The sequence below is a fragment of the Aythya ferina genome (assembly GCF_964211825.1).
Source record: "Aythya ferina genome assembly, chromosome: 2".
Classification (NCBI taxonomy): Eukaryota; Metazoa; Chordata; class Aves; order Anseriformes; family Anatidae; genus Aythya; species Aythya ferina.
Genome location: NC_140297.1, coordinates 34777739 through 34797899, shown reverse-complemented (window position 1 = coordinate 34797899; position 20161 = coordinate 34777739). Strand labels below are relative to the sequence as shown.

Genomic DNA, 20161 nt, shown 5'->3' with positions numbered 1-20161 from the left:
AAACTATTTAATGGATGGCTTTTTGTCTTATTCTGGTAATGGGCATATAACCTGACGTAATTTTTGTGGTTAGTTTTAGATTTCTTGGGGTGAATTTTAAGGATTCTAAAGATGAATAAATGAGCACAACTAGCACTTTTGCCAATTTTTGTTTAACATTTGTTTTAAAGTTTTTGAGTCAGTCTTTTTTTTTTTTTTTTTTTTTTTCCGAAGGGAAAAGCTACTTCCCTTTGTAGCTTAAATGAAAGATCACAAGTACTCGCCTGCCTGGTGTAGTTCTGTTTTCTCATAAGTGTTTCATAGTAGTCCTTTACATTGTTAAATTCTACAGGTTAAAGTATTTGTCTTTTTTAAGTACACGTCAGTGGCGCAAGCCATGACATTTTCTGTTAGTTGTTTATAATTAGGGATCTGTGGAATCCAATGGTAGCTGGCAATAAATAATTCATGAAATCTGTCATCAGAAATCTTGAAATTCATGTTACATGGTCATTAGTAGTTTTCCCATTTGAAAAAAAAAAAAAAAAGTAAAAAATCTCATCAGATAAATTCTTTTTTCTGTTGCATTGCTGCAGGATATTTCATTTAAGACTTACTGACAGCAGAAGAGAGATACTCCTTTAATTAGAGGTGTATCTGATGAAAGTGGGGGAGTATTTTACTTGTACTCTCCCTTTACATCATGTTCTTCATAGTACTTGAATTACTTAGCTGGCTTGTTCTTTTTCTTTATTTTATTTATTTATTTTTTTACTATTATTATTACTTTATTTTTTATTTTTAGGGAGAGTGCAGTTCATTAAAAAATACAAAGCCTTTAGTAACTGAGTATGGGCAAAAGAGCATTATAGAAATGTCTTCATTTTCAGACTTTTATTTCTGTTTCATAACCTACAAAGCATATCCTTTTAGCATAGTCAGTTTCTGTACATGACTGCAGAAAGCTTTTTATGGTAAACTGACTAGGCTGTGGCTACATACTGTGTGTGTACCCACAGAAAAATATACATATAAAATTCTGGTAAGCATCTACCTTCAATGATGGTTCATGTCATAAAAATAGCATTTTTATTTAGTTTATATTGTATCTATCCAAATTTTAAAAATTATATCTTGTCTCTTCGTAGATACGTAGGAAATGTATAAAGAAGGATCTAAGGTTAGATTTCAGCATCCTTTTGTTTTTGTTTACTCCTCTCCAATCTGTTTTAACAATTCTATCAGTTGGAAGGAATAAGATTGAGATTTGGATTTTCTATTTAAGCAGGACAGCTGGGAAATTGTAGAAGGACTCCGGGGAGCAATGAATTGTACCCAGGAACCACAGAAGCAGGAAGGCTGCTTGCTGAAAAAGAGGAAATGGCCTTTGAAGGGCTGGCACAAGGTAGTAAAGGAATGTCTGTCTGAAAGCCTGGTGCCATTTGAATGTGACTTACTGGGTGTGTTGTTACAGCAGAAATAAAAATAAAAAAATTAAGAGCATGGAAAGTGTTCTCCAAAGAAGTATGTGTGAGTATTTGGGGTAGGCTTTTTTTTTTTTTTGGTTTTGCATAATTGGTTTTTTTTGGTTGTCTGTTTGTGTGGTTTTTAATTCTCTGCGTTTCTGGTTACAGAGATACTTCTTTTTGGACAGAGGGATTTTGAAATATTCTAAATGCCAAGCCGATGTAAGTAATTTAAAACCCTTTAAGGTCATTATAAGGTAACAATAGTATGTTATCTGAAATACTAGTAATTCCATATTACTGGTTAAGAGAAGTAGAGTTTCAGCAGCTCTAAACAGTAGGTCGAAGGCAGGAGAATGATGGTCTTAGCAGGTCTGTCCTTCTGCTTTATTCTGGGGTTATTGCATTCTCTTTACTTTTTTGCAGATAGAGAGAGGGAAGCTTCATGGCTGCATTGATGTTGGGCTTTCTGTCATGTCTGTAAAGAAATCAACAAAATGTATAGATTTGGATACAGAAGAGCAGATATACCATCTGAAGGTAGGTCTTTAAAATTATTTAAAGTTTACTCCCAAAACTGTAAGGGTATAACAACATTAAGTCTGTATGGTGGAGACCACATTTATTTTTACTAGTAGTAGGTTTGTTAGTTGCCCTAATAATTTTTAGTCTCAGGAGACTAGTTTTACACTTTATAATTTCAGAGATTTTACTGTACTGTTCCAGAGTTGGTAACCCTGTTACAAAATTATTCTCTAAGTAGAAACTTGGAAGATACCTCATGTTTAGCAGTACTCTGTTCTCCACCATTTTTTTTCAGCAAAGGATATGCACTTTTTATATAAGTGCTTTTATTTTCGGTATTTGTATCTTGTTCTTTGTTTTATCTGTAGGAAGTATTCTCTATAGTCAAATGTATAGAACTGTATATTCTGTCTTGTGAAATAAATTGTTGTAAAATTCATCACCAAAATCAAATTTCCGTTTGCAGTTCATTAAACCTTGACTAAACCTTAAAACTGGCAACTAAGAAATGACAATTTTTTTTCTTTGTTTATATTGCTTTTTTCCTATCTAGAAGTTGTTACGTATTGTGTTCTGTATTGAAATCATAGTCATGTTGACTGAAGTTTCTCTTTTTTTTGACTTTCTCCAGTGACAATTTTTCTGTCGTGCTTAAGCTCATGAAGCGTGTCTTCTAATATGAGCATCATTAGAGAAACTTTCTCGATATTTTGCCAATAAAAGTCAGCTAGGCTAGCTGTCTAATGAGCACAAGGTATCTTAGTTTCTTTATTAGCAGTTTTGGATGTGGGTGTTACAAAATCTGAAATTTTATGTAGGTGAAATCTCAGGAGCTGTTTGATGAATGGGTAGCAAAACTTCGTCATCACAGAATGTATCGTCAGAATGAAATCTCCATGTTTCCTCATGACGTCAATAATCTTTTCTTCCCTGTATCTGCTACTGTGGACTCTGTCCCCGGTGTGTGTGATTCTACTCCAAGTAGAAAGGTAATAGTTATGATTTATAAATAATGAGCTTTCATCAAGGAATAAATTAGCCTGACTTGTGTTTAAATAAAGAGCATAGGAAATTTGTAGGGGTCTAAGTTATGGTCTAAAATATTTTGCTCTATAAAGAGCAAAATAATATTATTAATATATTTTCTCCCAAGCAGTTTTCTCTATGATGATGGTAAATTGTATAATATTGTCTTATTATTTTAGTGAATTAAATAATATTCAGTTTTAAAAGTAATGAAAATATAGTTATAACCCCATAATATTTGAGACATATTTCAGTATTTGTGTGGTACGTTCATGGTGAATGTCAGTCTGGGTCACAGAAGAGCACTCAGCTGTATTATTTTTTTTCCTTTTTCTCATTTTTTCTTTTATCCTTTAGCTAATAAAACCTCTCTCTTTTTACATTAATGTGTCTGACTGTGCTTAACTGAGATGTATATAGGGATTACTGAACAGCCATCACCTGTGACTACCACTTGCATTTTTAACTAAGGTACTCTCACAGAACAGTAATGGTATTCTGCACTCGAACGCAACCTGTCTCCAGCAGTTTGCATGCTGACTGGTTGACGTTCACCCGAAGCTCTTCTGCTCTTGTCTAGAACCAGTGATCTCTTTCGAGAACATTTTTTTTTTATCAATACTGTGCTACTTTCTGTAACTGAAACTGCTTTCTGTTTCTGTCAACTCCAAAAGTACCTCTGTGCAGCAATCACCTCTTTGTTATCCTCCTACTTAAGGTTTTCTTTTCCCTAGCTATATTGCTGTGCGGTCTGAGTGGGTTTGTTTCACACTACCTGCAGTACAAGAATTTTCCTCCTACTGGCACCTCCCTGGTTTGATAGGACTCCTTCTGAGCTGTCAGCAACATGTTTATCAGTGCTTACTGGGGAAACAGCATAGTATTTCTGCGTAAAAGGGTTTTAGGCATTTCTGAGGATTCTCCATCTGTAGGATTCTTGGGGGATGTTTAGGAGTGCTGTGTAAACTTACCCACTAACCTTTCTCCCACGCCTTTTTCTCCTTCAGAGACAACAAGTACAGTACATCCCCTGGTATTGACAGTAAAAAACAGGGGTGCCTGTAGTATCAGTTTGAACAAAGTCACTCTATACGTTTGCCTGTTAGCTGCATGGAGCTCTGTGTCTACAAGACATTGGGATGGGGGGAGGTTCATCACTTTGGTAGGACTATACTGTTACGGTGTAAATTTTTTTATTTAGCAAGCACAAACATGTGCCTGAACAGCTTTTTGCTAGTGGCTGAGAAGGAGGGAATCTGTGTGAGCCAGCAGCTGAAAGCACAGTGATGTGCCCTGCGGTAACAGCACTGTTCTGCAAAGAACTGTCTGCATGGGTTTTGTGGAGCCAGTACCTCTGCGGCTCTGACAGCCTGCTCTGCTGAGACTGTGTCTGCTAGGAAATGGGAAACCTTATGGGACAGTCTAGTTCTTTTCTCCTGCAAGACAGCTGGAATAGAGGGGGGAGAATAATATTGAAGGTAGACATCAAGCATAACAATGCCTTTGCTCACAAAAAAAAATAATATATATATATATTCATGTAACGAGAATATCTAAAATCTGTACTCACTGTCAGGATCTATAAGCATTTCTTCTTTGGCATGAAAGACTTTAATTCACTTTTAATTTATTAATCCAGATTTGTACCGCAAAGAAGCCCTGCTTATTTTCATGTGAAAAATAGAAGGGGATAGTTCTTAAGCTCCAGTTAATCACCTTAGATCTGCTGAAGCTAAATGGAGGTTTGCCAATTTACACGAGTCCTAGCTAGGTTAATGTTGATATCAATCCAGAAGTTAAGTTATTTTGAGAAAAATATGTTAAGTGAACTTTTTATTGCATTTTATTTGCTTTTAGAAATGCTAGACCAATTTTCACTTCTTTATTGTTGTTGTGGGAAGGTGGATATATGTATCTATGTATATATATGTGCAACACTTAGAATCTAATGCTTAACCAGGCTGATCATGACCAAGAGTATGCTAACTGGAGCTCTCCAAACTCTTTTACCTGTTTCTTGGCAATGTCTTCTTGCTTCTTACCTCCTACTCATGCCCCTCATGGATACAAATTCTGGAAAAGGTTTGGTTATATGGTTAGATTTTTAAGAGATAAATGTGGGATTGGCTTCCAAAATGTCAGTAAAGTGTTCATCTTTAAATTAAGTTTGCTTATGCTTACAAAGGTGCTGGGATTATTATTTGTGTATACATATATAGATGATTACAGCTTTATTTATGTAGGAATAAAACAGCTGAACCACATAGATTAATTTAAAAATAATTGTGCTTGTTGATGTTTACTGCTATTGCAGACTGACTATATAAATTGGCATAGTACTGAATGACATCATCTGGACAGTGCTTTCTATTTTATTCCACAACTCAAGTTGGAGCATATATTATATAGTTTAAAAGACAAACTAAGAAAACTGCAACTGGATAAGATATACATGATATTTCCTCTGAATAAATTTAAAACTAGTGCTACACGAGTTTTGATATAAGGTGAGCAGGAGGTAACAAATCCTGTAAAGCCTGTGATTTAGAGAAGAGCCAAACAACTTAGTCATCTTTTCTCATAATCAGTGAGTGGGCAATGTAATGCCACTTAAGATGAAACATTTATGAAAACATTTTAAAAACTGACTTTAAACAAGATGTTGATAAAGCAGGTAATTGCTTTATGTAACTTCCTGTTGTTGATATTAATAAAGGTTAAAAGTTTAGTAAAGTTTAAAAAATAATTAGGCATTTGAATGGCTACTATTTGTAGTTACATTAGAAAAGAAAACAGAATAAGGCGCTATGAACTGGTAATAGTATTGGGTAGAAATTTCTTTCAATTGGAAGCTATTTAATTGTACTACTCAGTTAGCTCTTACACAGGATTTTGAGCATCTCTTGAAGCATCTGACAGTAGCTGCTACCGAAAATGAGATAGGTTTGAGAAAGATTACTGAGATATTGCAAAAGAATAGTCTATATCCAGTTAAGATATATGGTTACACATGTAGTAAGGTCTGTCAAGCTAAATCCACTCTTGATTCATAAGACCTTGAGTAAAAATTTTAAAAAGCATCTAGTAGATTATGCTTCCTTCATTAGAAAATAACTCTAACAAATATGTGCATATTACATTTTAGTTACCTTTGGGGCTTCTTCAGGGAGCATGCAGAAGGAACAGAATGTCCTGTTTTGGTTTTGTGCCACATAAGAAGCTTTGAATGTATTAAATTGATTTAATAGATGCATAGCTTTGGCCTTCCTCAAAATTTATTTTTCAGCAAAATATTATTGTTCCTTCATTAAAATATCGTTTGTTAATAATTTGCTTGTTCTTCTTTGGAACAGGCAGGCAGCTTGACCAAACAGAATTCACTGTCAGCTGGAGGTAACTTGTCATTTTCCTTTTCGAGTAATGAGTCCAGGATTCCATCATGGCTACAGTCTTCTGAAGACATGGAAAAATGCTCGAGAGGTAATGATATTCGAAGGAAGCTGAAAATAGCCTATTTCCTATGGCTGTTTTTAAAAATGACAGTACAATAGCATAAATAGTAATTAAAGTTAGAGTTTTCTCAGAAACAAGAGGGAGGAACAAAGTAGTTGTTGGTTAACTGCCTACTTGTTTTCAAAAGGACTACTGATTCCTGAATGTGGAGATTATCGGTTTTGGGGACCTCTTAAAGGAACCTACATATTTCGGTATATGTTCTTTTATATGTGAACATCACCTTCAATAGTAAAACTTGAACTTTCTTAATCTGGGTATTCAAAAAAGGGAAGCATCCAAAATCTAGTCATTTTAAAAGGACTAAATCTTTTTACTTCAAAGTTACCTTCTGCTTCCATGTTTTTCTAAAAGCATGAAAATCTTTCTCATGTTGATAGTGTCTGTATGATGTGTATCTGCTAAGTTTCTACCCAACATTGAGCTTCAACGTTAACATAGAGGAGGCCCAACTCTAGCTCTGAATGGACTATTGACTATTCAGTCTTTAAGCCTTTGGATTTGATAACCCTCTTCATGAGGAGGCCCGACTAGTCCCAAACTGCAGTAATTATTATGTTACTCTCGATTTTCTACAATCAGCAAGGATAAAATACTAAGATCATTGCACAGGCTGTATAGAAACATTTCAATATTTTGAGTATGGAATTGAAGAGAGAGGGATACAAGCTTTTTTATGCAGTTGTCTAATACTGTTTTTTTTGTTCACTTAATAACTTAAGTTAGCTACCATCAAAATAAGACTAACCTACAAACAAAAACTTTCATTGTGCCTGTTACTTGAGAGCAACTGAAAATACTCTGTTGTTCAAAACAGATCTCTCCACCTGTCACACACATTTACTGGAAATGAACCAGCTGTTACAGAGCATGGATGTTCTTCACAGGACCTATTCAGCACCTGCTATAAATGCTATGCAGGTTTGTTGTTTAAAAATAAGTAAATAAAGTTTTCCCTTGCAATTCAAAAAGAACCCCAAATCCTAAAAGATCAAGGTGTTTATTCTTATCTTTGCTAGTTTTATGGTGATCTGCATTAATTTTGTCCAATGTGTTGTTAAAAGGTTGGACCTTTTGAAAGCCCAAAGAAGGAAAAGAGAACACATAGGAGGTGGAGATCCAGAGTTGTTGGTAAAGAGGCTAAAGGAACATTACAGGTAACTTCAATCTTTTCAGTAGCTCATCTTTCTTTATATCCTAGTTATTGGTCATTTCTCAATGTAATCAGTTTAGGAAATATGAGTCCTTTTGAAGTAGTAACCTGTGCTGGATCATTTTAAGCAGTAATATATTAGACAAAACAAAAATATGTCCTCATACATATCTGCAACAGGATCTGTACTAATTTCTTTGGGAGACTGACAATGTCTTTTACCTATTTTTTCCATCTGCCTGCAATTTAGGGGGGGATTCTGGTAGTGTTTTCTTTTTTTAGCAGTACAGATTTTTTATATTCTCCAGGTATTGTTGTGCATATTTGCCTCCAGAGGCCATATTGTTAGATACTAGGAAGTGAGTAAAAATAATATACCACATCCTACAGCTCTCAATGGGCTGGTTTCTTGGAATTTTGCCACATTTCCCGTTATGACATCTTGGGCAAAATTGGTTCAAATTGTATCAATGGTTTTATCCATTGCAAGCCTACTGGTAACCAAGAGTAGTACTTCAATTTTTGGTGTCTCCAGCATGCAACTCTGATAGGGACAAGTAAAAATACAAAACAAAACAAACAAACAAACAAACAAACAAAGAAACAAAAAAACACATTCTTTGCAGTTTGTAAACAAGCAAAAAACAACATCACAAATGGCTGTCCTCCTTACAGGTGCCTTCAGTATTTTCTGCCCCTATGAGACTGCATGCTTCCAATCCTAACTTATCTACAATAGATTTTGTAGAAGAGAAAAACTACTCTGATGGCTCTGAAACATCGTCAGAATTTACTAAAATGCAGGAGGACTTATTTCACATTGCACATAAAGGTAAACGAAATTTTGTTGTTCATTCACAGTTTTATGTCATCACAATTTAAATATTGATGTGACTTTTGAGAATGCATCCTATTTAATATTTAGAATATTTAGAAATGCATGAAACGCCCTTCCTTCCTTTTATTTCCTCATGGAATTGCAAATGTTGATGTCTTGAGTCATTTGAAAAAAGTGGCTTAATCATCCAGTATACATATAAATATATATGTTATGGAGGACCTTACCTTGCTTAATGTACTAAAAACCTAGATTCTATTTGTTGCCAAAAGGTGAAAATCCTACAGTCCATTGCTGTAAATGCTACAGGAGATCATATTCTTTTCTGTTTACATGCATATGTGTGTATATGAACATGTGTGTTTATAAATTCAGACAGTTCGCTGTATTTCAGAGTCAACATTTGTTGGTGATGCAAGGGTTGCTATGGTAGTAACCTATTTTTAGTGAATATATAAGAGTAAAATCATGTAAAGCAGCCAGAGGGACAGCCTGACTCTTTCTTCTCTCAGAATCATTCTTCTTTAGCAGTACTTTGCCCTGTCACCCTCACACTGGAAACATTTTTACTATTTAAGTAATCTTGGTAAGGAAGGCACTCAAGCTTGTATATCTGAAAGACTTTTGAAAGCATTGGTTTTGCCCCCTTTTGCACAGGATAAGGATTTGATGTTATCAGTATGCATTCTTTCATTGTTTTTGCCCTCTGGTGCTGATGCGTCTTGATTCCATTATGTAAGGAGTGTATCTATCTCAGTAGTAAGCTTCATAAAGTCAATTATAATCAAAACTGATCCATGTTTTCTGAAAATTAAAAAGGAAGTGGAGGCACAATTGGAAAAGTTGCTATCTAGTGGAGTTCTGGAAATCTCCTGCTCAAAACGATCTTTGATCTTTTGTCCATGTCCCAAGTTTTGACTGGATTGAACCATGCATTAAGGATACAATTGACTATGCACCATTTAATGCAGTTATCATTGTATTAAGAAAACAAAGATATTTTTTCCCAAACTTGCTTTATATCACTACCCTTCTGGAAAAGAATAGTAAAGAAAACTTTTGCTTTTGATACAACTGAAATGTAACATAAGTACTTAATTCTGTAACATTTCTTCAGATTTTAGTATACAACTTACTAAATGAAATACAAGGTCACTGAGGATTCTGTGTATGTCACCCATGTGTGAAAGGCTAATGTAAAATAGATCATAATGGATACATCTTCCTCTGCATCCTCTGTGACATTGTTAGATTTCTTCATGTAGGTTAAGGTATGAAAATTATCTTTGGTAACCATTTGCAGTGTTGAAATATACCTCAGGAGTATTTTCTTATAAGATTAAGTTAGGTTACCTGAGATACTAAGGTATATACATTTGAGATATTCCTACAAGGTAATGACTATTAAGGATAAGTAGAAATGGATGATTAGAAGAGAGAGATAACGGATTTGTTGTTTTTTATACTTCCTATGCATCCACACTTAGATTTAGTATCTTCATTTGCTTGGTAAATTCCCTGACAATTTTTTTGCATTGACAGTTCTTGTGACTTCACTACAAGGTTTGATTAGTCCCCCAGAAATCCATTAGTTCTGCAGTTATATGAATGTTCAAAGCCTACATAAGCAAATGTCATTTTGTATTCCTCATAGTTAAAGAAAATATCAAATCTCTCTCTTTTTTCTTTTTTAAAGTACATTCCCCTTGAAAAATCTAGTGGTCTTCAGCTTTCATGATCTATTGTCTTTGAATGTTTCAGACTAGTAATATAGGCTCAGGAAGGAGTAGAAAGAGCATCATCATATTCAGGATCCGAGCCTTTTAGTCACTAAATCATCTAACAAGCTGAAATTTCATTGTACCCAAATGATGTAATAGAACTCAACACCACAGTTAACTTGTGGTGAAGCTGTTAACCCTATAGCTCTGGCACTATATGTGCTATAGATGCTTTCTTGATTTTTTTTTTTCCTTCCCTCTCCTTCCCCACTGGAATTCTTAAAGGAATGTGAAGTAGAGTCATGGCCATCTGAAGATTCAAGCTAATTGGGGAACAAAGCAAGTGAAGAGCAGATGTGGTTAGTTAGCTTTGTTGCCATCTGTCACAAATAATCAAAGTAATTTTGACTGTGGCTAATATAGTCAGCGTGGTAGCATTCACCATAAACATTTCTTCTACTAAAAATCTACTCTGTAACCTTGATTAATATTACTTGTTTTTAGTGACCTATCCTAGATCTCAAACTAATTTCTTGTTTCTGTCACCATAAACGGCGTTTCTTTGAAGTTTTACATAACTGATATGTATACAACAGTTTTTTTTTAACTTTCTCTTTTTACAAAACGGTTCTAGTTTACTTCACCTTGAAGTCAGCTTTCAGCACCATATCTACAGAGAGAGAAAAGCTGAAGCAGATGCTAGAGCATGATGCATCCTCATCTCCATCTGCACAAATAGTTGGCCTGAAGAATGCCTTAACATCTGTAAGTGATAAGCTGAAGTACAGCAAGCTTCATTGTCATCTGATACTACTTTTAAATTTCATAGTAGTTAATTTTTGTTTTGTTAGTGTTCGCTCTGTGCTAGAATTTTTAGTATTGAAGCATAATGAGTTATTATATATGGTGTTATACAAAGACTCTCTTTCCTAAATGGTAAAGGTGATAACACTGAAGTCTGATAGATTTATTTGGGTATATAGTATAATCTGTATCATTTGATGTCAAGTATAAGAGGGCTGCTCTGTGACAAGTCTACCTTGTCTGGAAATATACACTGTTCAATCACTCAGTTCTAGGAGGTTGTGGTGGGGAATTTAGGTCGGTGTACTTTGTCTAATTGTTTGAGACCTTCCAGGCTGTTCATATTCAGATTGCTATCTGTTCAACCAAATAGCAATCTGGTTTCAGAGCAATGAAAACTATCATTACCATGCTCTTAAAATTTCAGTCTGTGTTGCAAATTCCTAATCAGAGGCACTCCTGACTCTCTGGCTATATGTGATATAGATCATCTCAGAAATCATTCAGTATAAAAATTGTTCAACTCCCTTTGTTTTACAAAAAGTTTACAAGATTTACAAGTTTATAAAAACTTCCTTTGTTTTACAAAAGCTGCATATGGTTATAGATTTTTAGCTTGTAACATGTTTCTTTGCATAGACCTGTAGAGGCAGTTATGTCTTTGTAGATTTTGGCAAAAAGTGAAACTTGTTGCATAATAACTGTATTTACTCATTTGTTTTTGGCTTTCAGATACTCCACTTCTGACATCTGGATAGGTGTCTCACACTTTTCCAGTGCTTTTTGAGTACTATTTTATATCAAAAAATCAGTTTTAAGACTTCTGAACTAAGTGAACACTCAGCCTGTTGTATTTGGTTGTTGTTTTTTTTTTTCTGAGCAATGAAGGATTCATCTCTATCCTCTAGATGTCTTTTAAAAGTCATTCTCTTAGCTCTTATCTGTTACTTAATAAGCCTTCTGTAGCTTGTCCAGATGTCATTTGTGAATGCTGGCAGTTACAGCATAGGTTAACATCTATATGAGAGCTATTCTTAGCCTGTAGATCTGTAAAGCCATGATGCCAACAGAAATTTTCTCACCATGCACAGGAGAGATCCTGTAAGAGAAAAGAATGAGCTTTCTTTGAAGAGCTATGGAAGCACAGCTATGATAAACCTGATGCATTTGCAAAAGTGTTCTTTTCAAGAGAGTCCTATACTGGTTACTTTGACTTGGTGTTTGTTATTAATTCATTTTTTATTCTGTATACGTGCAAAAAAAAAAAAAATCAAATTCATTGGATGAAAGCTATCAAACATGTCTGTTTTGCTCTTACTAGCCTGAACAGATAAACTGCATAAAAAGACTTTTACAAAATTAGCGTCTCTGCTTCTATCCTTGACCTACACACAGTCTAAGAAAAGTAGATAGTGAATAGAGAAAAGTAATATATAAAAAATTAAATAGAAGGAAGATAGCACAACAGAAAAATGCTACAACAGAAGGAAAAAAGCACTTTGTAGCATGCTATACAGGCAGGCTGTGTAAATTCTTTTTTGCGCTCATTTGAAGTGACACATAATAAAGCACCTGAACACTCGACACAGGAGTGGTAAATACCTGCATGCTGAATCCAGATTACACATACATAAAGCCAGAGAATGTTCTTTCTCCCTTCCACCATCACTTCAGGCCTACTGTCTTTCCTGCCCTCAAGACCATATCCATCAGAAAATCAGAAACATTACTGGGACAAATTATTGTGTAAACAGGAGGGTTCTCCACATTCTGATTGCAAAAATGGGCAGTAGGTCTTCAGTATTGTTCCAACCATCAAGAGGGTTTGTTTTTTCTTCTTTTTTTTTTTTTCTTACCCAATTCAATAGACACAATTAAACAAAAAAGGAAAATGTGTTTTGTAAGGGCTGTAGGACCATCTTCATTTCTATACTGGATTTATTTAAAATGATGATCTTGGCTAGACTTGTGTTGCAGTACAGGAACTATGACTCAGAAGGCTTTTTTTTTTTCTTTTTATGGTTAAAATTAGTAATGCGATTTTTTTTCAGAGACACATTTTCATTTCAGCAGGGCTGCATTCTCTTCCTTCAATTCTACTGTGACTGACACGTGGCCATCAGATGCACTCAGCACAAGTAACTAATACCAGAGTTTGCAGTAGAGATTTTTTCTTCTTACCATTTCCATTATAAGACTGTCAGAACATGAGTTGTACCTGTTCTTTGATACAGTGGTAGAAAGAATTGTGAAGTTCTGCTTTCTGTAGAGAACTGCTTGGAAGATGTAGATAACCCTTGCAAAGTCTACTTTGGCCAGAGGAAATATTTCAAAATAGTCTAAATATACTTTATTTGGAATACAGTTTGAACAGCCTGCTATAGTAGATATTTGGCATCTAACGAAAAAATCCTGGGACAAGAACATCACAGTCAAATCTTTTTTTCCATTCCCTTTTGTTACATTGACAGAAAGCTGAGACTAAACACTTAAAGACACTTCTCCTGCTTCTGGGCAAGTCTGACAGCCTAAGGAGTTGCACAAGTCCTTGAGACTTACCAGGATAAACATGCACTAGATTGTTCCTCAAATTCCTACCCAAAGTTGCCTCTTTCTTTCAGCTATGCATCAAACCATCCACAATCCGTCCTGTGGTGGAGTACGTTTCAGATGTATCTTAGCAAGAAGATTCTGCTTCACATTGTTCCATTTCCATACTGCCAGGAGGAATGCAAAGACAGCTAGGTGGAAGAGACCTCTTCTGTATCAGTTTTTAAAGTAGAAGGTGTTACAATCAAGTCAGAGCAGTCTACAGAGCTCCAGTTGGTGCAGCAGAAAAATAACTACGCTTTCTGGTTCTCTTCAGGAGGACAAGAAATAAAAACTTGTATTCCTGTCAGTAAGGATAAAACCACATATCCTTACCCATTTTGGTAACCCAAACTTTAGATGTGAAATCCCTGTAGATGATCAGAGGGCTGGGACATCTCTCCTATGAAGAGAAATTGAGAGAGAGTTGGGGTTGTTTAACCTAGAAAAGAAGGCTCTGGGGAGATCTCAATGCAGCCTTCCAGTACTTGGGGGGACTACAAGAAAGATAAGTAGGCTCTTTACTGGGGTGTGTGGTGATAGTACAAGGGGCTTTAAACTAAAAGAGGGTAGATCCAGGTCAGATATAAAGAAGAAATTCTCTACTAGAGGGTTGTTGTTTCTTGGAACAGGCTGCCCAGAGAGGTTGAGGATGCCTCATCCCTGGAGGTGTTCAAGGCCAGGCTGGATGGGGCTTTGGGCAACCTGGTCTGGTGGGAGATGTCCCTGCCCATGGCAGGGGGTTGGAATTAGGTGATCTTTAAGGTCCCTTCCAACCCAAACCATTCTGTGGTTCCCTGGCTGACAGTCACTGAAAGGAGACAGGAAGCTGCCCCCAAGTTTGTCTTTCAGGGGATAAATAAGCATCCAGGAATTGTAGACATAATTAAAGAAGCAAGGAGGCATCTGAAAAAAAATACATTGTAACCTACAAAAAAACCCTAGTTTCAGGGAAGAAATAAGCTTGCAGACAGGACAATTTGAATACCCTAGCAGACTGAAGTTTAGTCAAACTCTTGGCTCACACTAATCCTCAAACACTGAGCTTTTGTGTCTTTTGTGGTTCCAACTGAGTATGAAGGAAAACCCACCTCACCTCAGAAAAGAGTTGCCCTAAAGATCATAGTGTGTCCAACTAACAGCTGTGGCTGGAGGAGTGCTGGCCATATATTTAGAGTGTGTGTTGTTTGAGTCATCCCATCTGAGAGACCGTGACTGCTTCTGTGTGACCTCCTGCTCCATGTCCTTGCAAAGGGGAAGTTACGTTACCATACATGACTACCTGTTGGTCTTGCAGTGTTACATATACTTGTGATACTGTGAAGGATGGCGTCCTTTGAATTCACTAGAGTGAATTGGTTTCTGAAATGGAACAAAGAATGGGCTGTTTCACTGTCAGGATCTGTAGAGATTGATTTTTTAACAGAGTAAATTTAGAAGAATGCTTACACATAATTATAAAGCAGTAGAATATAAAATAGTATTGCTGTACAATATTAAAATACAAATACAGAATTTTGGTTATTAATATCTCGCAAAAAAAAAAAAAGAAAGAAAGAAAACAGAGCTAAGTTGTTGTAAGCATTGTTAAATAGTTTTCTTTGTTGGTTTTTATTTATTTATTTATTTATTTGTAGCCATCTCCAAATCACACCGGAAAGCTCTCCCCTAGAGCATAATCATGTCCAGTGAAACTTGCCCTTTGCCATTTCTGGAATTGTCTCCTGGAAAACAATGTTTGTCGTGTGCGAGGGTTGTCTTTCACTTCCAGGCTGCATTCTCAGTTCTTCAAATGTTTTTGGGTGTGACAAGAATAAGAATACTGAGAGACTAGGTTGGAGATCGGACAGAAAGAAAGGAGCTGAAAAAAAGAGATGCATAAATTAATTTTTAAATTATTATATCACCTTACAGAACCTGGTAGCTTGTAAATACCATCCTTGGCTTTTGTTCTCCACTTATACGTCTGAACAAAAATAATTTTATTTTAGACATAAAGAACAAGGGTTGAAGCATTTAGAATAACTGATTTGCTGGACCAGTAAAGAATCGTGTTGGTGGTGTTTAATAATGCACTTTAAATATTCTTCTCCCCTTTCTTTTTACGGAATAAAACCACTGTTCAAATTAGTTGAGAGAACTTTATATCCCCAATATTTGTGTTAAATATTCCAGGCAATAGCACAAAACACTGATCTAAAAGACCGGTTACGCAGAATACATGCCGAATCTATGATCCTTGATTCAGCATCTAATGCAAAATCAAGTCCAGATTTGGTGAAGGTGGGTATGGATTTCGTCTTCCAGTGATGTCTGTTCCTCCAGCTCCTACATCTAGACCGTGTTATATCTTGTCCTGTTCTTCATGTGTTCCCCGCAGTGTATTGTGTTAGTAAAATGAGTCCACTTCTGTGGTTATGAATCATTTCTGATGATGCATTGTGTAATGTTTAATTTTAAAGACTTTCCTTGTGAGCGGTTTTCCTGAGCACACTTCCATTGCTTTTTCCTGCTGGCTTCTGGTGTTCTCCCTCACCTCCTGCCCACTTCCCATTCAGCATGAACAAAGCTGTCTTGTTGTTACCTTGCAGCCAGCATTTCTCTCCCCCTTACTCCCTTGTTAGCTTTCATGTTCTGTATTTCTTTGTTGCCTAAATATTTTTAGCCCAGAACACTGGCTACCATTGGGGCTGATTTAAAGTTTAGAACCATTACAAGACTTTTTCATGAAAGGATCAAATAAGGTAGATGTACACAGCTCTTAATGAGCTCATTCACTGATTTAGTTTTGTGTGTGAAGCCATGGAGTCTTCTACATATCCAGTGAGTCAGTTTGAGATGTCCTGATGTTCAGGCAGCTCTTTGGCTTGCTGCAGAAGGCATATGAATATGGTGTATTTATAGGTCACAGGATCTAGATGCTAATGGTGCTGGTAAGGGGAGCAAGAGCTGTGTTATTTCTGGTGGATTTTCCTAAATGTTAACTCATACAGAAGCTTCTGCTGCTCTTGTATTATAAATCCTGCACTAGAACTTGAATGGATGTAATGTTGGGGGTTTTATATAACTTACTATTTCCTTCCATTTTTAAAGACAGTTTAGTCATTCAGTCTGTTCACTTCTATTTTCTTTCTCTTTTAGTAGAACTGGTTGTGGCCATATTTAGCCTCCTTTTTTTTTTTTTTTTATTTTTTCTTTAAGGTAGTTGATCATTCTATTTGCCTTTTCCTTTTAATCCTATACGATTTGGGACAGCACTTAAGCTGCTATCCAGAGAAGCATTCATGTATCAATACAATGTTTTTTTAATTTCAGGAGTTATTTTCCTATTTAGTAGAGGCTCTTGCAAAGACAATGGATTATTTCTGAAACATGCTGTATGCATTGCATATATCTGTGACAAAAATAGCTTTCTAAAGGTCCTTTAGGGGGTTTGTTGACAAATTCCCTCTGGCATGGTTGGGAATGGAACTTAAGGACAGAATCACTTATATTGGAAAAGTTTCATCTTAGATTTCTCTGAGGGCTATGGTATAGCAGTGTTGCTGTAGGTTACTGCACAGAACCTGGCTGTAAATGATACATCAGGTGCTATGACAGACCTGTGAAAACTGAAGCAGTATTAACTAGTTTCTCAGGCCTTAGCATAAGATAAAAGTTTAGTTTGTCGGGCAGTTTATGGTGTAGTTTATCATGCCACAATTGGAACATGAAAGTAGGCAAAATGAAACTCTCATGTGATTAAATATAAAAAGCAACTGTTCTTTTATGAGCCTTTTCTGCTCATTTTGCCTCTCAGATTCAAAGTAGTGTTGGAAACAATCCCAGTAGCAACGCTTTATGTATGTAAGATTTTTTTTGACTTAGAGGCCAGCGTAACTGGCTTCCCACAGAAGAGATAATTTCGAGGTTGCATCTTTCTTGCAGCTATATCATGGTTATATGCTAAAAAAGCAAAAAGTCTTTGGTATCATAGCAGTTTGGTTTGTTACCATGTCACCATTATCAGTACACACTGAGAAACATTTCATACTGTAGTAAAATCCACCAACACAAGACTGAAATGGTTTGTCGGTTTGAGTACAGACTTATCAGATTATTCGTTAAGTGAGCTCTGAAAGTAAAACACTATGTTTCCTGCAAAACGATGATAGTTAGGGCAGTCATGGTTACAAGTTAATAGAGCATCTCATGCAGAATGAAGCTTGAGAGCAGCTGATACACTCGTTTGGGTCAGCTAGCCCTTTTCCTTAGTACTGGTGGAGTTAGGAGTAAACAGTAACAATCCTCTCCAATTTTTTCCTGTGTCCACATAATGAACCAAGGTAATCCCACCTTTGCTAGACTATTTTCTGCAGCTCTGCCTATACCAACTATCTATGGAGCACTTGGGACTTCCATAGGCAGAAATAATGAAATTTGTATGATGTTTCAAATGGGCCTGCAGCAGCAAAGACAATGTCATTTACGTGGCTTTGATAATACGCTGATTTTGGTTAACAGAGTTCTTGTGTGTGGATATGAGGGAAAGCTTTCCAAAGCACAGCATGGGAAGTAGTCTGGTGGAGAAAGACAGCTAGGAAAGCATTGCTGTTATATAGCAAGCGACTTTGCCCCTCTGAATTTTGTATGCAACTCCTAGGCCAGATTGCATTGAGCATGGCCTGGGAGGAAAAGACTGATTTGATTGCTAAGATCAGAAAAGAATGTGAATCCAGTATAAAAAGGCTGGGAGTTTTCTTATTGTGGGGCTTTTTTAATAATATGCTTGCATGTATCTAGTTAAATCACTCAAACACCAATGCATTTTTATATTTATTTTTTTTAGGGGGGGAAAGTACATGCATCACTGTAACTGATTTACTGAACAATGCATTGCGATTTTTTTTGCTGTCTTTTTCTCTTCTCTTTAGTCTGTTTTCCTTTGGTTTTAATTCCGTCTTTAAAACATGCTGCCTTTCGCTAGAGAGGAGCATGTGCAATCTTCTCCCACTGTTTTACAGCCCGTTAAGTTACGTGACTGGATTTGCATGCATGAATGATATTTGTGGCATTTTTCTTCTCAAAACTTTGTATTTCTTTTAAACAGGAAAATTCGAGAGAAGAAAGCAGAGGTCTGGTTCACCAGATCTCCAATGAAAGCAGACTGTCTATTGCTGACTCTCTCACAGAATTTTTCGATGCACAGGAAGTCCTACTGTCTGCTAGCTCTTCAGAAAATGAGGTCTGAGCATTAGGATTGACATTATTCTTATGTAGTTCATTATCTGCTACTTGACACGTTGTCTTTCAGAGGGCTAATTGCTTGTCAGATGACTGCCAGAAAATCATTTTTTTTTTAAACAATAATAACACTCTGCATTTGTTGTTATTATCTTTTTGCAATAAAGTGTAAAAAAATATTATGGAGAAGTCTTATGTGTGCATTAAGGAAAATAGCAAAAAGGTAGCTGGTATGCAGATATTGCATATATTATATCATCTGTCTTGAGTCATCCTGCAGCTGCTTAAGAAATTGTATCATAGAAATATATATTTATACTTGTCCTTGTTGTACCTGTCGGTATCTTGGGGCTGATGTCATGCACACTGAAACTTAATAGCTCACTTTATCACCTCTCTGGGACTCCATAAAAGCCTTGGCTTTTGATGCGGGGAAAGCTCTTTTAGCTCTGGGGCCAAGATGAAGCATGCTTTCACTAAAAGTTGAATTGTCATTGATGGTCATCTCTCCCAAACTTATCTTTTAATTCTTAGGCCTGCTTTTCTATAATACTGAAATACAGCTTAAACAGTTCAAATATAATTAAAAAAAAAATATTGGAGCAACAATTTTAATGTGCAGATGGGGTTATTTTAATGACTGCTTAAATATCTTGCTTATTTCTCCACCTTGCATGTAGGTATCAGATGATGATTCATACGTAAGTGATATCAGTGATAACGTCTCAGAAGATAACCTAAGCAATGACATGGAGAATGAAAGACAAACTTTAGGTAAGTTCAAAGTTTTATTGTATCATGTTCTGAAAACTGTGTTTCTTGTTGTTTGGGGTATTTTTTCTCATCTTGCTACAAATGATTCAATACTACAGGTTTTGTGATGCAAGTAACCTGTTTGTTTTTTTTTTCTTACCACCTCAGATAAGTTTTGAACAGCACATTCTGGATAATCTGATTAACAGGGCCAGGACACCATTGTTTAAGCAAGGTGGTGTTCAATGTCCGTAGATAAACACCTGTTTTCTTGGCTTCATTAGTGTGACTCCAACTCATTTTTAGTTCCTTTCATGTCCACGGGATTCTTCAAACTACCAAGACCTAGCTGCTTTCTTTTTTTTCCAGAAAGTATTTTTTTTCAATTTAACAACCATGTTGAGAGGTCTGTTGTTTTTAGCAGAATTTGTTTAAAGGAACATGACAATTATTATACACTGGCAGTGTGTATGGATTTCTTCTTTGTATGTTTTAATTATGATAGGCTTGTTACTGCATACACTTAACTGTCTCGCTAATTAGAATGAGAATCAAGAAAGAGGAAGAGGAA

At 36.0% G+C, this 20161-nt stretch overlaps 1 protein-coding gene across 6 annotated transcripts in view; it reads left to right on the top strand.

Annotated features, from left to right (window-relative positions):
• Positions 1 to 20161, top strand: part of OSBPL3 (oxysterol binding protein like 3) — a 90675-nt gene that overhangs the window by 49373 nt on the left and 21141 nt on the right. For 3 of the 6 annotated variants that reach the window (XM_084508841.1, XM_084508842.1, XM_084508843.1), the window contains 12 exons: positions 1265 to 1384; positions 1614 to 1667; positions 1872 to 1985; positions 2789 to 2959; positions 6350 to 6476; positions 7327 to 7430; positions 7574 to 7666; positions 8338 to 8494; positions 10856 to 10986; positions 15790 to 15897; positions 18704 to 18838; positions 19518 to 19611. In XM_084508841.1, the coding sequence (XP_084364967.1) occupies positions 1265 to 1384; positions 1614 to 1667; positions 1872 to 1985; positions 2789 to 2959; positions 6350 to 6476; positions 7327 to 7430; positions 7574 to 7666; positions 8338 to 8494; positions 10856 to 10986; positions 15790 to 15897; positions 18704 to 18838; positions 19518 to 19611 (1408 nt within the window). The remainder of the gene's footprint in view (positions 1 to 1264; positions 1385 to 1613; positions 1668 to 1871; positions 1986 to 2788; positions 2960 to 6349; positions 6477 to 7326; positions 7431 to 7573; positions 7667 to 8337; positions 8495 to 10855; positions 10987 to 15789; positions 15898 to 18703; positions 18839 to 19517; positions 19612 to 20161) is intronic. The other 3 variants (XM_084508844.1, XM_084508846.1, XM_084508845.1) reach the window with 3 other exon arrangements.